We start from the raw sequence: 13,459 nt of genomic DNA, 5'->3' as shown, positions 1-13,459 counted from the left end.
TCAAACCCTCCAACTTGAAAGTGTCAAAGTAAAGTTATTCCAGCGCTTCAGCTGGGCTATGTATAGAGACAACAGCTGCAATGGATTCCGGGACAGAGGAGAGTGAACTTTCATATTCACAGGATTAATCTTGCTAAGCGAGCGAAGGGAGCAGGCTGCGCACCACCAACATCGGCGCTAATAAAAACAATATTTAGCTTTTCTCTTCATCTCACTTTCCACTCGAGCTCACTGCAACACATACGGCTGCCCCACTAATTAATTCCTGCTCTTGCTTAGTTGCAGCTGTTGATTCTCTCATCTCCTAGACGCGGACAAGTGGCAAACAGGTTCTCATTTCAAAGCACAGCACACTGTACACATTCCTGGACTTTGCATGGGCCCCCCTGTCATCAAAGGGACTTTATTAAGTGTCTCATACATTTACACATTGGGGAACAGTTTAAACTTGGCCCATGATTAACAGAGTGGGAATATCCATACCAGCGACCAATGTTAGGCTGTCATCTCGACATCTGATGCGCAGTTTAAGGCCCATGTCTGCAGGTATTAATCAAAGCCACAAGCCGCTCTCTCCCCCTCTCCTCCAGAGATCCCGCAGGCCTGCCTCCGCTGTCCCTCCTCCCATCCAAACATATACAGCCCCATACCTTATGGAGAAAGCTAATTGAACACAATCCTCTGCACTTGACACATCTGAAACCCCAATATCTGCTCAGTGTGTCACCAGGATGATGGATTGCATTTATACCGTTCAAAGATTTTCAAAGTGTTGAAGTCTTTGGAGCACACAGCATGGGGATGATATCGCCTGTCTACCAACTTGCCTTTGAAAACCAAGCCAAAGCATATCTACACTTGACTCTTCACCCGCACCTCTACACATACACACACACACACACACACACGCACACAAGAACATGAGGCAACAACTGGCCCGTGGCTCACAGTTTCGCATTAGGTTCCACTCCAGTCACCCATAACATAAAGTCCAGCACACCATGCCTCTCCTCCGCGGTGACCTTGGGGTCAGGCCAGAATGCCCTCATATAATGAGAGTGCTGTTTGGGGATTTGTTGGACTGTGATAGAGAAAGGGCAAGCACACGCAATGCACCCTGGGTCTTTGTCTCGGTGCTGACGGTATTGACGAGCACTGATCGATGTTAATTGCTGGACAGAATGGCCATATTGACCAGGCTCCCTGGATGAAGAAGGCTGCAGGCCCAGTCAAAAGAGAGAGAGGGACGCACAGAGAAAGCTGCTGGGCCTGGATCTACAGCAGCTTAAAGGCCCCAAGACGCACAACCATCCACACACACACACACGCTCCCACAGACACACACACACATGGCTTTCACTCACTTTAATGACTCGAGAGAGGAACACAAAGGCATAACGTCCATCAATGCCAAGTCTATTCAACACAATCGAGGGTATATGCAAAAATACGTGTCCTAGTGTGTGCCCCTTTGTGTGTTGTGTGCACACGTGAGTGCATCCACGTGTTTGTGTTTTTGTGAATTATGAAGGCGGCAAACTTTTGTCTGCATCAAAGTAAGACAGTTCCTTTAGTATGTGGAAACGGGAAGGGGACTTATGTGTGTGTGTGTGTGTGTGTGTGTGTGTGTGTGTGTGTGAGCAAAGGATCAATAGGCAGGAGCTGCAGAGGCAAAGACATGGGCAATCAATATGCTGACTGCAAACAGAGGGAGGGACAGAGGGAGCAGATAAAAAACAGCCGGGAGATTAAAGAGACAGATAGGGAGGACAGAGAATGTATGAGAGAAAGAGTGATGAAGGAAAGAGAAAGCAAAGGGGGGAGGCCTGGTCGGTTTATCTCAGTTTTGTTTTACTTTTATCTTATTTTGAGCGTATTGTAAAGGAAAATGTTTTTCTAAAGCCAGGCACCATTGAGTTCAATCTAATCCCATAAATCTGCAAGCGCAAACACCTGCTGATCATTCTGTCCATCATCAGGTCTTCACAAACTGTCAGTTATTTTATAAAAGACAGACAATGAGAACAGTTTGGTAACTTACTGTAGGTAGGGCTTTTAAAGAAAAGACCTTTATTCTTCGTCTTTTCTTTTTCTTTTGGCACCTCAGCCTCAATCAGAGTTCATATACAACGGCTCTCGTTTCCCTGGAGGATCTTTGTGTAGCATAAATCTCATGGATTTACGATCGGTGTGAGAACTTCTTAGCATCAGGATCCTTTTTGGAAAAACCTTCCATCTATAAATCGGTTACTAATTTAAAAGCCCAGTGAACGTGAAGGGAGATATGTGGTTCATACTCTCCCATTGCACTGAGATCTGCTGCAGCCACTGGCCTCAACCCTTCCATCTGGGCTACAGAGCACCAGACAGACCCATACCTTATCACCAGAATGTGGTTCCAATCCCTCTCCACAACATTTACCCTGGTGTCCCATGCAGCAGTGCAGTGAGCGCATTAAAAAAAGCACAGGCACAGGTGCAAAGACAGAGCGAGAGCCAGTAGTAGGAAAGAAGGCCAGAGGCTTCTCTATGGAGCATGACTGGAAAGGCATTCAACCACAGCACCCCTACCCAGCCCAGCTCAACCCTGTCCAGTTGCACAAGTCTGTCGGTGGGCGTGCGTGTGCTTTGGTGCGTGTGCGACTGATTTGAAAGTACAATGTTGAAAAGAATAAGCCTACATTCGGAGACAAGGTAACTGTCCCTGATGTATGAGGCCAACCCCCTCCCACTTCCACCACACATGCACGCACACGCTCATTCCTTCTATTCTTTGTCTTCCCGTGCGTGTGTGTGTGTGTGTGAAAGGTATGGCAGGAGTGTTGTGTTGGCTTGGCTGACCGTCTGCGGTTGTGCGGCGGTGAGAGGGAGTTTTTTGGGAGCGCAGAGCGGGCGTTGCTGCCGAAATCCCTGAGAAATGTTCGTTTTGGATCCGTGTCCGTGCTTACATACCGCCCTCCCGACTGTCTCTCGTTCTCCGTTTCATTTGTCCTTCTTGAGTTCTAACTCAAAAGTTATGAAACGGGGAGTCCAAATACATCACTTGAAAGCGCGGCGACTCCGAAGGGTGTGCAGGAGACCGCGCGCTGCCCTCCGCCCTGTGCGCCCTGAGCGAGCGCGGGGCCACTGGGGCCGCAGGGGTAGGGTTATCTTCAGCTGAGATAGCGGAGGGCAATGAGTGTTTGGCTGGTTTCAAGACAGATGTTCACTTGACCGAGGCAGGTGTCTTCGTTTTACGGACGTGTACCATTTGTTTGCCACGGTCTCTGTCGGTCTGAGACACGTTGAACGGATGACTTGCTCTGACGCGCAGTTTAAAATCGCTTTCTCTGGAAACAAGTGAATTCCTCCCGATAACATGACATCATCCCTAATTGCTTTCAATTACTTCGTTTTAAGAATGTCCATACACAAATATTAGTTGAAACAAGACAGAACAAGGCAGAGGGGGAAAAAAAGAGGATTGTCTGGATGCTGGAGAAATGATAGAAACAAGTTGGGTTGTGCTTTGTAAACAAGTGAGATTATCTCACCTCGTCACCAGATGTTTTTCACATAGGACGGAACACTGGTTAGGATGGATATTTTTGCAGTGTAAGTTTGGTCGGCATCGCATAGCGACTGACTAATCCCATTTTGATCCAATAAGTGTGCATGTGCGTGTGTGTGAGGGGAGAGAGAGTGGGGAGAGGAGAGAGAGAGAGGGGTGGGAGGGAGGGAGGGAGAGAGGGAGGAGGAGGGAGGGAGGGAGGGAGGATTGATCCGCGTCTGTTAAAATCTTGTTCTGGTTTTTCTTGGAGTGAGGTCTGTGCCTGCCGACGCGCCTCTCCTGTGCAGCCCCCCCTTCAAGAGGAGCTTTTAATGGAAGCAAACCTTGGATTTTTTTTTCTTCCTGAAAGGGAGAAGGATCTGCACAACACAAGTGGAGTGGATAACAACGCACGGCTGGGCTTCTTCTTGCGTTTTTCTCCCCATGGTGTCTGAATGAAACAGGGAGGCAGACACAAGGTGAAGAGGAACGCTGCAGGCTGTGGACTGCTTCTCGATCTGTCACAGGGATTTGGGGGTAAACACGTTCCCAGAAGCGCCCGTTTTTAACTTTTTTTTTATTTCTTCACAAACTGGCGAGCTCGACTCTTCTCCCCTTCTGAGCAGCGGACTTCGTTTTTTCCCCCTTTTCTCGGAACGAGGAGAGACTTTCGAGTGTTTCCTCCCCTTCAGAGAAACTGCCTAAAACTTTCTACGTGTAAAAAAATAAATAAAAAGATCAGATTGCATTTCCCCCCTTCAAACATTTCGGAGGTGATGTCATCGTGCTGTGTTTTGACTGGTATTGTGTCGGGAGGGCGCAGGGAGGACTGCTGCTGCAGCCAGGCGGTAACCAGCGGCTGAGGCGAGAGGGGAAGTCCGGAGAATCAGGTGCAAAGTGCGGCTGTCATTTCCTCACCGTGTCGCGGGTGGCTGAGTCCGCCACCCAGTCACAGCTGTTCCCATCCTCTCCAGCCACCCCTCCCTCCCTCGTCTTTCTTTCCACTTTACTATCCCCTCCCATTCTCATTCAGCACTCTCCATATACCTCTCTGAGCTGGACCGCCCCGGGACCTTATCACCCTCTGTGCCGGACAGTGTCGGTCGGTGTCACTTGAGCCACAGACCCTTTGAACCAGCGTGGGGGAGCAGACATGACAGAGGGCGCCTTGCACTACCCTGCGCCCGCAGAGCCCCCGTCTCCAGCTCGCCGTTTGCTCCATCAGCCAGCCCAGGTACCCCACATCGCACAGCTCCTGGCCCCGCTCTGCTGGGACTGAACCTGCGCGTCTGTGCCGGGACAAACTCTCCGCCACTTTCTTTTATCACCTCACCTACCGCAGAATTCCAGTTGGAGATCAGAAGATTGCTGTTGCTCTAAAACGTTACGCATTGGATTACGCAGGAGATTACGCGCGTACCGCAGCTGTCCACGGGGCCGAGCGTCCCTCCGAGGGTCAGCAAGGTCGATTGGAGTTGGTTATCTGTGAGGCGTGAGCGCGCTTTCACCTGTTCCTCTCCTCGTCGGGGACGCGCGGCGTTTAAAGCCCCTAACCCCCCCCCCCCTTTGCTCCCCCGCCCATCTGTCTCCACCGGTCTGGACAGCTGTTAGAGGTTGCCCGGCGGTCACAGTGGCACGCTCACCCCGTCCTCACACCTCAGTTTGCCCGCGCCCGCACGTTTACATACGCCGGGGGGACCTGGGCACACCGCCGCCGATGCCAACGGGACTGTCTGACTGTGTGACTCTGCCCAACATCCAGCGGATTCGAACCACGCAGGGGAACTCTCCGGACTGTCGGACTGGCTCGGACCGAGCGAGGAGACTGTCTCTGGGCCAAGTTCCATAGTGGAGGGGGGAAGCAATGTGGCCCCTTCTTTCCACGCTGACCGTCTTGTAAGTCACTTTTATCACCTCCGCACGCACTAATCTCATGCACTCTGGTCCTATCTCTGTCATCAGTTGTGTCAACTTGTATCACGATAGCCTGAGAAGATGAAGATGATGCAGAGGAGGGTTGCAGTGTCTAACGTTTACGTCACTCCGCATCAATCCCCATAGAAAACATACCATGAAAAGCCCTGTTTTGATTTGCTGACAGTTCAAGGTCACTAGGTCAGAGTCAGGGCCATGTAACTCATAAAAGCTGCCATAAACATCTCCATCACCATCTGCACTTACTTCAGGGATGACCAAGCTGGCCTGGAGAAGACCATTTTTCCCATCGCCAAGAAAATGCCTTTTTTTTTTTCCTATTGAAAATATTTCAGAAGTTGAGTCAAATAACACCAGCTTTATCTAGTGGGATAGGAAAATGATAAAGTGCCAAGAGCAAATCTAAGGGAGGAGGTTACAGACTCGGGGGTTTGAGTTTGCCCATTCGAGGTGTGTCTTGTTAAAAGCCAAGGGATTTATTTTTCTTTCTTTGTGTCGGCTGTACTTCTCCCAGATGGCAGTCATCTCCAGATACTTCTCATTCCTCACACAACCTGGACAGGGTGTGTGCTGCTGCTGCTGGTGTCTGCCTGGCTCTCCCTCTCCGTCTGTCTCCCTCACAGTCTCTCCACTTACTCACCTAACTACCCACATCTGTCTTCCTGTCTTGCCCATACCCCTTTTTCCACAGATACTTGCTCCGATAAAAAGTATGAATTAATAACTGATGAATGATGGTGCCCCTGGCAGTATCTGAAGAGAGCAGCCTCATTGTTTAGTCTGCTGGTTTCGGTTTAGGTTTACCAGAGCCAATCATCTCTCCATTCATTTCCCTCTTGCCGATCAGTTTTACCGCAGACACTTTACTCCATCCACATGCTGTTTTACAAAATTGATCACATGTTTTTTAGCCGGTGAAGAAAAAAAAAGCCAAGGGCCTTTTGCCACAGCAACCTGCTCTACTCCTAAAAACCACAGCTCCGTGTCGAGGTCTTCCTCATCGCTTACCATTGCCCCAACATACGCCCTATTACTGCTGATACCACTCACACGCCCACTGGCCTAACCACAAGTCTTCACCGAGGCCGACTGCTGAACATCTGAAAGTCTTGCACTGTGCCGAAGCCCGCTGCTCCAGTGTTGGCCTACCACGCTAACCACTGCTACACACAGCTGAAACCACTGCTCTGTGCTGAGTCCCACCAGGCCGACCGCTCTCACTCCATGCTGGTGCCCAGTCCTCAGTGCTGAGGCCTGCTAGTCTAACCGCAGCGTCCATATGGTAGATCTGCTGGGACGCAGGTTTATGATGTCAGACCCTTGCTTGTTTTGGCAGCCGGCCAAGGTGCACCGGGCTTTCCCTCTCTCCATACCTCCTTTACTCTCCCCGACTTTTTACCCTGCAATCTTTTATTCTCTCGTTTTCTCATCCCTCCCCCACCACCGGCCGATCCTGTCCCCCTCTTTCCTCTCTTTTTCTCTCTGTGGCTGGCATAATATGGAGTGTCTGTGGTTTTTGTGGGAGCGGGGGAATCCAGCGCTGAGGCACTTTTCCTGCAGTGTCCTCGGCGGCAGTGCAGCCGTGGTGTTTTAACAGCTGAGAGTCCTCACAATGCACAGGCGCTCAGGTTTTTTCGTCTGCGCAGGCAAAATGTGAGGGCCAACACTTTACTGCAATGCCCGGGATGTCTGCATCTATTAGAGGGACTCAGGGGCCAGCACACTGGGAAAGAAACTGAGGAGGAGGGAGAAGAGGGAGGAACAAGAGCATATGGTATTTGTGTGTGTGCGCGCATTTGTGAGCGTGTGTGTGTGAGTCAAGAGGCAGTGACATGTGTTACGATGTGCATGAGTTGAACTCTCTTCCTCTTCATTCTCATTATTTATCTTTTTGTCTACTTCTCAGGCCAGACCACACTCAGTGGTTACACTACTGTCTCTCATTCAGCCCCTTTTTCTCCTCCTGCCTTTCGAGATGTAACCTTAGTCCTTTTTCTCCTCCGTCTCACATCTGTGCATCTGCCCCTTCTTTCAGATTGTATCTCCCACGTCTTTCATTCGCCGTCAGCCTTCCCTGGCTTCATCTCCCCTCTATTTATTCTACCATCCCCTTCTCCTGTCCTGCTTTCTCCCTATCCCTTTGTGTACCTCTCAGTCTACCTCTCTCGCTATCTCCCTCTCTCAGCAGCGCGTATGTCTTTGCTTTGGCCCAGCTGTCAGCTGCCTGCTCCTCCTGTACACACACACACACACACACACACACTCATACAGACACATCTGCACATCTGTGTGCATGCCCATGACAGTGTGGAGGAGTCATTGTGCTAACCCCAAACATAAAGGAAGATGGGAGGCAGGGAACGATAGGAGAAAGGTAGAGTGGACAGAGAGGAAAAGATAAAGTAGAGGAGAGAGGGAGGACAACGAGTCAGAGAAAGAGAGAGAGAAGAGGCATGCAGGGAGATAGCAAAAGATGAGGTGGGGAAAGACACAATATGTAGAATTGCTTTTCAGCCCACACACTTGGTTCTGAACTTCATCCAGTCTTCAGCTACTAATTCAGAGCAGTTCAAGGACTGCCAGAGTAGAATTTGCACAACACAATCACTCCCTCACCAAAGCTGTAAATAACACTTGATATATCCAAGGTCAAGGTCTAAACTTCAATTAAGCAATGTGCTAAAGTAAGAAGAATTTTAATTGTTACTGTAACCAGCTGTTTCAACCATTAATGTGTCAAAGTGTTCAGATAGTTTGTTAAGGAAAATAGAGACAAAAGTTTTGTCCATGTACAAGTCCATGACAAATGGATTCCGTCTGCAACATCGCCATGACTACTCCTCACCGATAGTTTCCTCCATAAATTATCTTTCCGCACATTTTGGTAGCTCGTGTTCTCACTTATTCATAGCATCTATAAATGTAACCGCAGTCCAACGCGCTCCAAAGCCACATCACAGCCCAGTGTACACCTGTAGTCCAGCCCAGCTGTCTACATACAGGGAGCAGCCAAATAAGCCAGCCGTTTCCCTCAGATGTCCAAACCAAAACATTTTCTAGATGTCTCGGAATGTTTGCCATTTCGCCACAGCCCAATCGGGTCATTTGGAGGCCAGATTTTAGCGTGGCGAAAGTCACAAACGGGTCCAAAGAAATGGGTTTGGACAGGAGGCTGGTGGCGTTACTATAAACAGTGCGGTGGGTATCGTCTGTCTGTTGATCCCTGGACATCTGCCGGTCTGTATGTCAAGTCGCTCTGCCAGCTGCACACCAAGCGGTGTGAGTAATCACCCAATAAGGAAAAGAGATGTTGAGCAGAGAGAAACGGCAGAGAAGAAAGAGATGGAAACCATGGTGTCAAGCCCTAACTGGTCCAGCATTCAATGTTGCTTGCATATTTCTAAACTCATCTGTTTCTACTTTTTCCAGATGTATCCAGATGTTGCTGGTGATGTGCAATCCATTACAGGTTAGAGTCTACATGCATGTCAAAGAGTGATTGTAAGATAAGTTGTATTGTTAAATTGTACCTGGAGTTTATTTAAGCCTGTTAACTAATCTCTGTATCTTCTGTGTATGCCTCTGGGTGTGTCTATGTGTGTGTGTGTGTGCGTGTGATCAGCAGGTACTTGGTGTGGATGGAGTCAACTTCAGCGTGCATGTGGAGAACCAGACTCAGGTGCGAGACACCATGAGCCGGCGACACCACCGGGTCTACCAGCTCTACAGCCGCACCAGCGGTAAACATGTCCAGGTGCTGGGGCGCAAAATCAGCGCCAAGGGAGAAGATGGAGACAAATATGGTAAGACACACAAACACACAGAAACACACAAAAACACACAAAACAACACACCCACACAGTAGAACACAGGGAAACGCTTTGGCGAATGCGATTGTATAGACACAGAGAAAGACGCTGACTTGCACACACACACACAGCCTCACACAATCTAACGGCTGCAAGTACAAAGACTTAAAGGTTGACCAAGTGCATGCATGAGCGGATACAGAATGCAACTGTGCACACTCACAAAAGCACACACACATGCCTCCCCAGGCTTTGGCAGAGGGGCAGTGGAGCTTGTCTTGGGAGTACAAAGACCTCATCGACTGGCTGCTGACTCAATGATTCACCAGAGAGCAAAAGGAAGAGAGAAAGAAAAGGTGATAGTGAAAAAAAAAAAAGTGTGAGTTAGAGGGAGAAGCCCAGCAGGTAGAGTGTCGGAGCGAGTGTTAGAAACTCATCTCCTCCATCGATCCCTCCATTGATTTCTCATCCTCCCTGTTGTCTCCTCTGGATTTAAAACAGCAGGCTTCCTCTCCCTCCCCTCCCTCCATCCCCTAACGCTCCCTCCGTCCATCCCCTTCTCCCTCCCCCTCCTCTTGCCTGCCTGTAATGATGTCTAACCCATTCTTAAACCACGCACAGAATCAATGGGCAGTCGAAAGCCATACATACAAGCCGTACAGCTGGAGTTCATGTTTCTGTGTGTGGCCCCGGCACATGCCCCGGCTCATGTTGCACATCCCGCTCCATTCACAAACATGTCAGATTTCTCTTCACACCACTACAAGCCAGAGATGGTATCATAGATGCAAGGGCCCGTCTGATTGTTATACCACTCCAAAAGCACAACAAATCCACCTTAAACTGACTGATTGCGAAAAGGTTTTTGAGGGGAAACCAAGAGCAAAAAGAAAAATAAAGAAAAGCAGGAGCACATGCATGAAGGTATAAACATGAAGCGAAGGAGCAGAAGGGAGACGCAAAGAGAGTTGGGGGAAGAAAGAGGAAGAGGGCAAGAGGGAGGGAGGTATTGATTTCTCTTGACCCCTTTGTTGACTGAGGTCATGTAGGAACCATTTTCGGGATTTATTTTTAAACAGGCACTAGCGCTGTCTGAAGATGTATAGTTGGCGGAGCAGTGTTGCCTGGAAGGATGAACATGTATGCACCTGCCCTCAAACACACACACACACACACACACAAACAGGCACACACCGAGCTACACGCACACACATGCTCGCACCTGAAAACAATACTATCGCAGCAGCTCTTGGCTCACCGTGCTCCGTCTCCTCCTGCCTGTTATCTTTTTTACGAGGTCCATTTGTGGTCAGCAGCCTCACATCCATGTGTGGGACCGGGCTTATCTGACAACCATCTGTCCAGCCAGAGACCTTGACATCTGTTTGGGATTTATCAACACGTTTAATAGCAACTGTGAATCCGAAAACAGGGGTTCGATGTGAATGCCTCATCGGGTTTAAAAGCCAAAATCTGATTTAACGGTCGCTGGTAATCTGAGCAATTAGTGTCAAACACATTGATGTTGTAAATTTGTAAAAGTTTATACTTACATGTGGAAATTAAACAATCTCTAAATTTGGTTTATCCTTATCTTGTGGTACAGACTTACACACACACACACTGGACTGTATTCGTCTGTGTTGCCTTTGGCTCTAATGTCTGTCTGTCTCTCTGTCTGTCCCTTTACAAGCCCAGCTCGTAGTGGAGGCCGATACCTTTGGTAGCCAGGTGAGAATCCGGGGGAAAGAAACCAATTTCTACCTGTGCATGAACCGCCGCGGCAAGCTGGTTGGAAAGGTGAGACTTATTTTTTTCTTGAGACGTGTTTCCTCAAAAAGCAAATGGAATCCGACCAGTTTCCTGACCAGCCTCTCTTTCCTCTTTCTTCTCCCAATGTGTGAACATGTGTGTGGTTTCTCTGCGCTCTCAGAAGGCCAGTAATCGAAGCGAAGACTGCGTCTTTGTGGAAAAGGTTCTGGAAAACCACTACACAGCTCTGATGTCGGCGCGCTACACGGGCTGGTACGTGGGCTTCACTAAAAGAGGGCGTCCTCGCCGCGGCCCCCACACGCTCCCCAACCAGCAGGACGTGCACTTCATGAAGCGCTTCCCGCCCGGAGAGCAGCCCGACCTCACCACCCCCTTCCGCTTCACCACCATCAGCAAGCGGGGCAAGAGGGTGCGTGCTACTGGACCCCGCTAGTAGTGGCTCACGCTAGCACCCGCTGTCTCGTCGTCCACAGCCTTGACCTGAGCCTGCCAATGGCTAACCCAGTCATCACTTCTATCACACATGACTCAACACCTCCCTTTGTTGGGACAAACATTGACCAGAAACTTGATGAATCATTCACGGGGTTTAGCTTTACACCTACTAATTTGCCACTACAGCCCCTTAGTTATTGATCATTCCTCTCAGTTTTAGTCCCCTTACTGGACCAACTGGAGCACTACCAGTCCATGGCTGGACCTGGTCTGCTTCCGTTCGCTGGACAGAAATACTGACAGGAAACCTGAAGGGCAGCCAGACTCCCAGGCTCGACAAAGGCCTTTATTCCTCCCACCACAAAAAACCTCAAGGCCTTCACATCTCCTGTTCTGGACCAGCTTGACACTGTCAAGTACGGGATTACAACTGGACCATACCGAGGCAACAAGGGTGGGAAAGACTGACTGAACAAGAGAGCGGGTGCTTAGCCTTCGGATAAAGGGAAAAGCAAGAAGGAGAAGACAGGAAAACGGCGGAGTGGACAAAGGGATAGAGTGGTCTGCGCAGCGGATCATATGGACCAATAATTGACTGTTGACATGTGACGCACTTATTTGTCTCACTGCTAAATTGGTGGGAACCAGTGGGACTGTTGGACGAGCGGAAGGATGAGTGACAAGAGGATTCGAGTGAGTGTCTTACTGAATAAATGCATGTTTGTAGAAGGAGGACGAGGAAACGTTTGTACGGTTGTGCATGTGCTTGTGTGTGTGTGTGAATGAGTGAGTGAGTGAGTGCACCAACAACCATGAGTGAAGCTGGATCACAAGGGACTCTGGAAAGGGACCACGCAGTCCCTGCATGAACCCGTGACAACTCACCGCAGGGACTGAAGCTTTAGGAACTGGAATGTATAAAAAAAATAAAATAAAGCTGCACCAAATACAGCCAGCCAGTCACAGCGAACCAAACCGACAACCGACCAAAGACAACTGGAGACCTTCTTCACGACTCCTCCCCCCACGTTCCCCCACCACCACCCCAAGGACACAATGCCCTCCGCTTATAGGTGCGGCGGGTGAAGAGCGCAGGGACGAGCATGGCGGGGAGGGTGCCTTCTCAATTAGCACCATTGCTATAGAAACAACCCAGGGGACGATGCTCCCTCGGATATCTTGGATACAGAGTGCTGCTACCAGGACATTCAGTGGAACAAACCAAAGTCTCATGCATACACCCAGGAGAAAAACAAATATTAAAGGGAACAATTTATTGAAAGTTATATATATTATATATATAAAAAAAAAAGAAGACAGAAACCCTAAATAAGCAATCTTAATATGATGGTTACTATAATTATTATGATAAAATTATTTCATTTATTTATTTCAGCTCTGTGTGCAGCGGTCTTTCTCGACTCAGTAAACCTTACAGAAACATTTCCTGTGTCTCCACGCCTCTTTAAATTGTTTCTTCTTCATACTGGTTTCTATCGACACAACATGCAAGTTGCTCCAGATGTGTTCGGCTGGCTTTACTGGTTAATCTGACATTTTTCATTTTTGGGTTTAAAAAAATTGACTATAAACTGAAGGTTTGATGCTTTTCTCCGTTTTAAATAATCAACACCAGATTTCAGTTGGGTTTGGGAATGTTGGTTCAAGAAAACAAGCATTCAGAATTTATTATGCCGAATGAGGGTTTAAAGATGGGCAATTTGATGTTTGACCACGATCCAATCTAACCACCAGAGATGGTACCACACAATAGAGAATGTAAGTCACTGAATGGGAGTGTATTGGGGCCATGTTCAGGATTTTTTTGCAGCAAATTCATACTTCATTGTCCACAACAGACAATCTACTGTTTCACTCAATAATTCAATAATTTTATATGAAACACCTCCTGTGATATATTTGATCCCTATTGTCCAATCCTAATGGATATGTCTTTTTATCGGCATTTTTAAAGATA

The 13,459-nt window shown here is 48.6% G+C and overlaps 1 protein-coding gene across 1 annotated transcript; it reads left to right on the top strand.

Moving 5' to 3' along the window:
- Positions 1–5,136: 5,136 nt before the first annotated feature.
- Positions 5,137–12,903, top strand: fgf18a (fibroblast growth factor 18a). Its single transcript, XM_062393100.1, has 5 exons — positions 5,137–5,425; positions 8,894–8,933; positions 9,087–9,267; positions 10,967–11,073; positions 11,207–12,903. Exons 1-5 carry the CDS (start codon positions 5,394–5,396, stop codon positions 11,477–11,479), a joined length of 633 nt encoding a protein of 210 aa, XP_062249084.1. The 5' UTR covers positions 5,137–5,393; the 3' UTR covers positions 11,480–12,903.
- The last annotated feature ends 556 nt before the right edge of the window (positions 12,904–13,459 follow it).

Source organism: Platichthys flesus, chromosome 8, assembly GCF_949316205.1.
Source record: "Platichthys flesus chromosome 8, fPlaFle2.1, whole genome shotgun sequence".
Taxonomy (NCBI): Eukaryota; Metazoa; Chordata; class Actinopteri; order Pleuronectiformes; family Pleuronectidae; genus Platichthys; species Platichthys flesus.
This window is presented reverse-complemented; position numbering and strand designations above follow the sequence as displayed.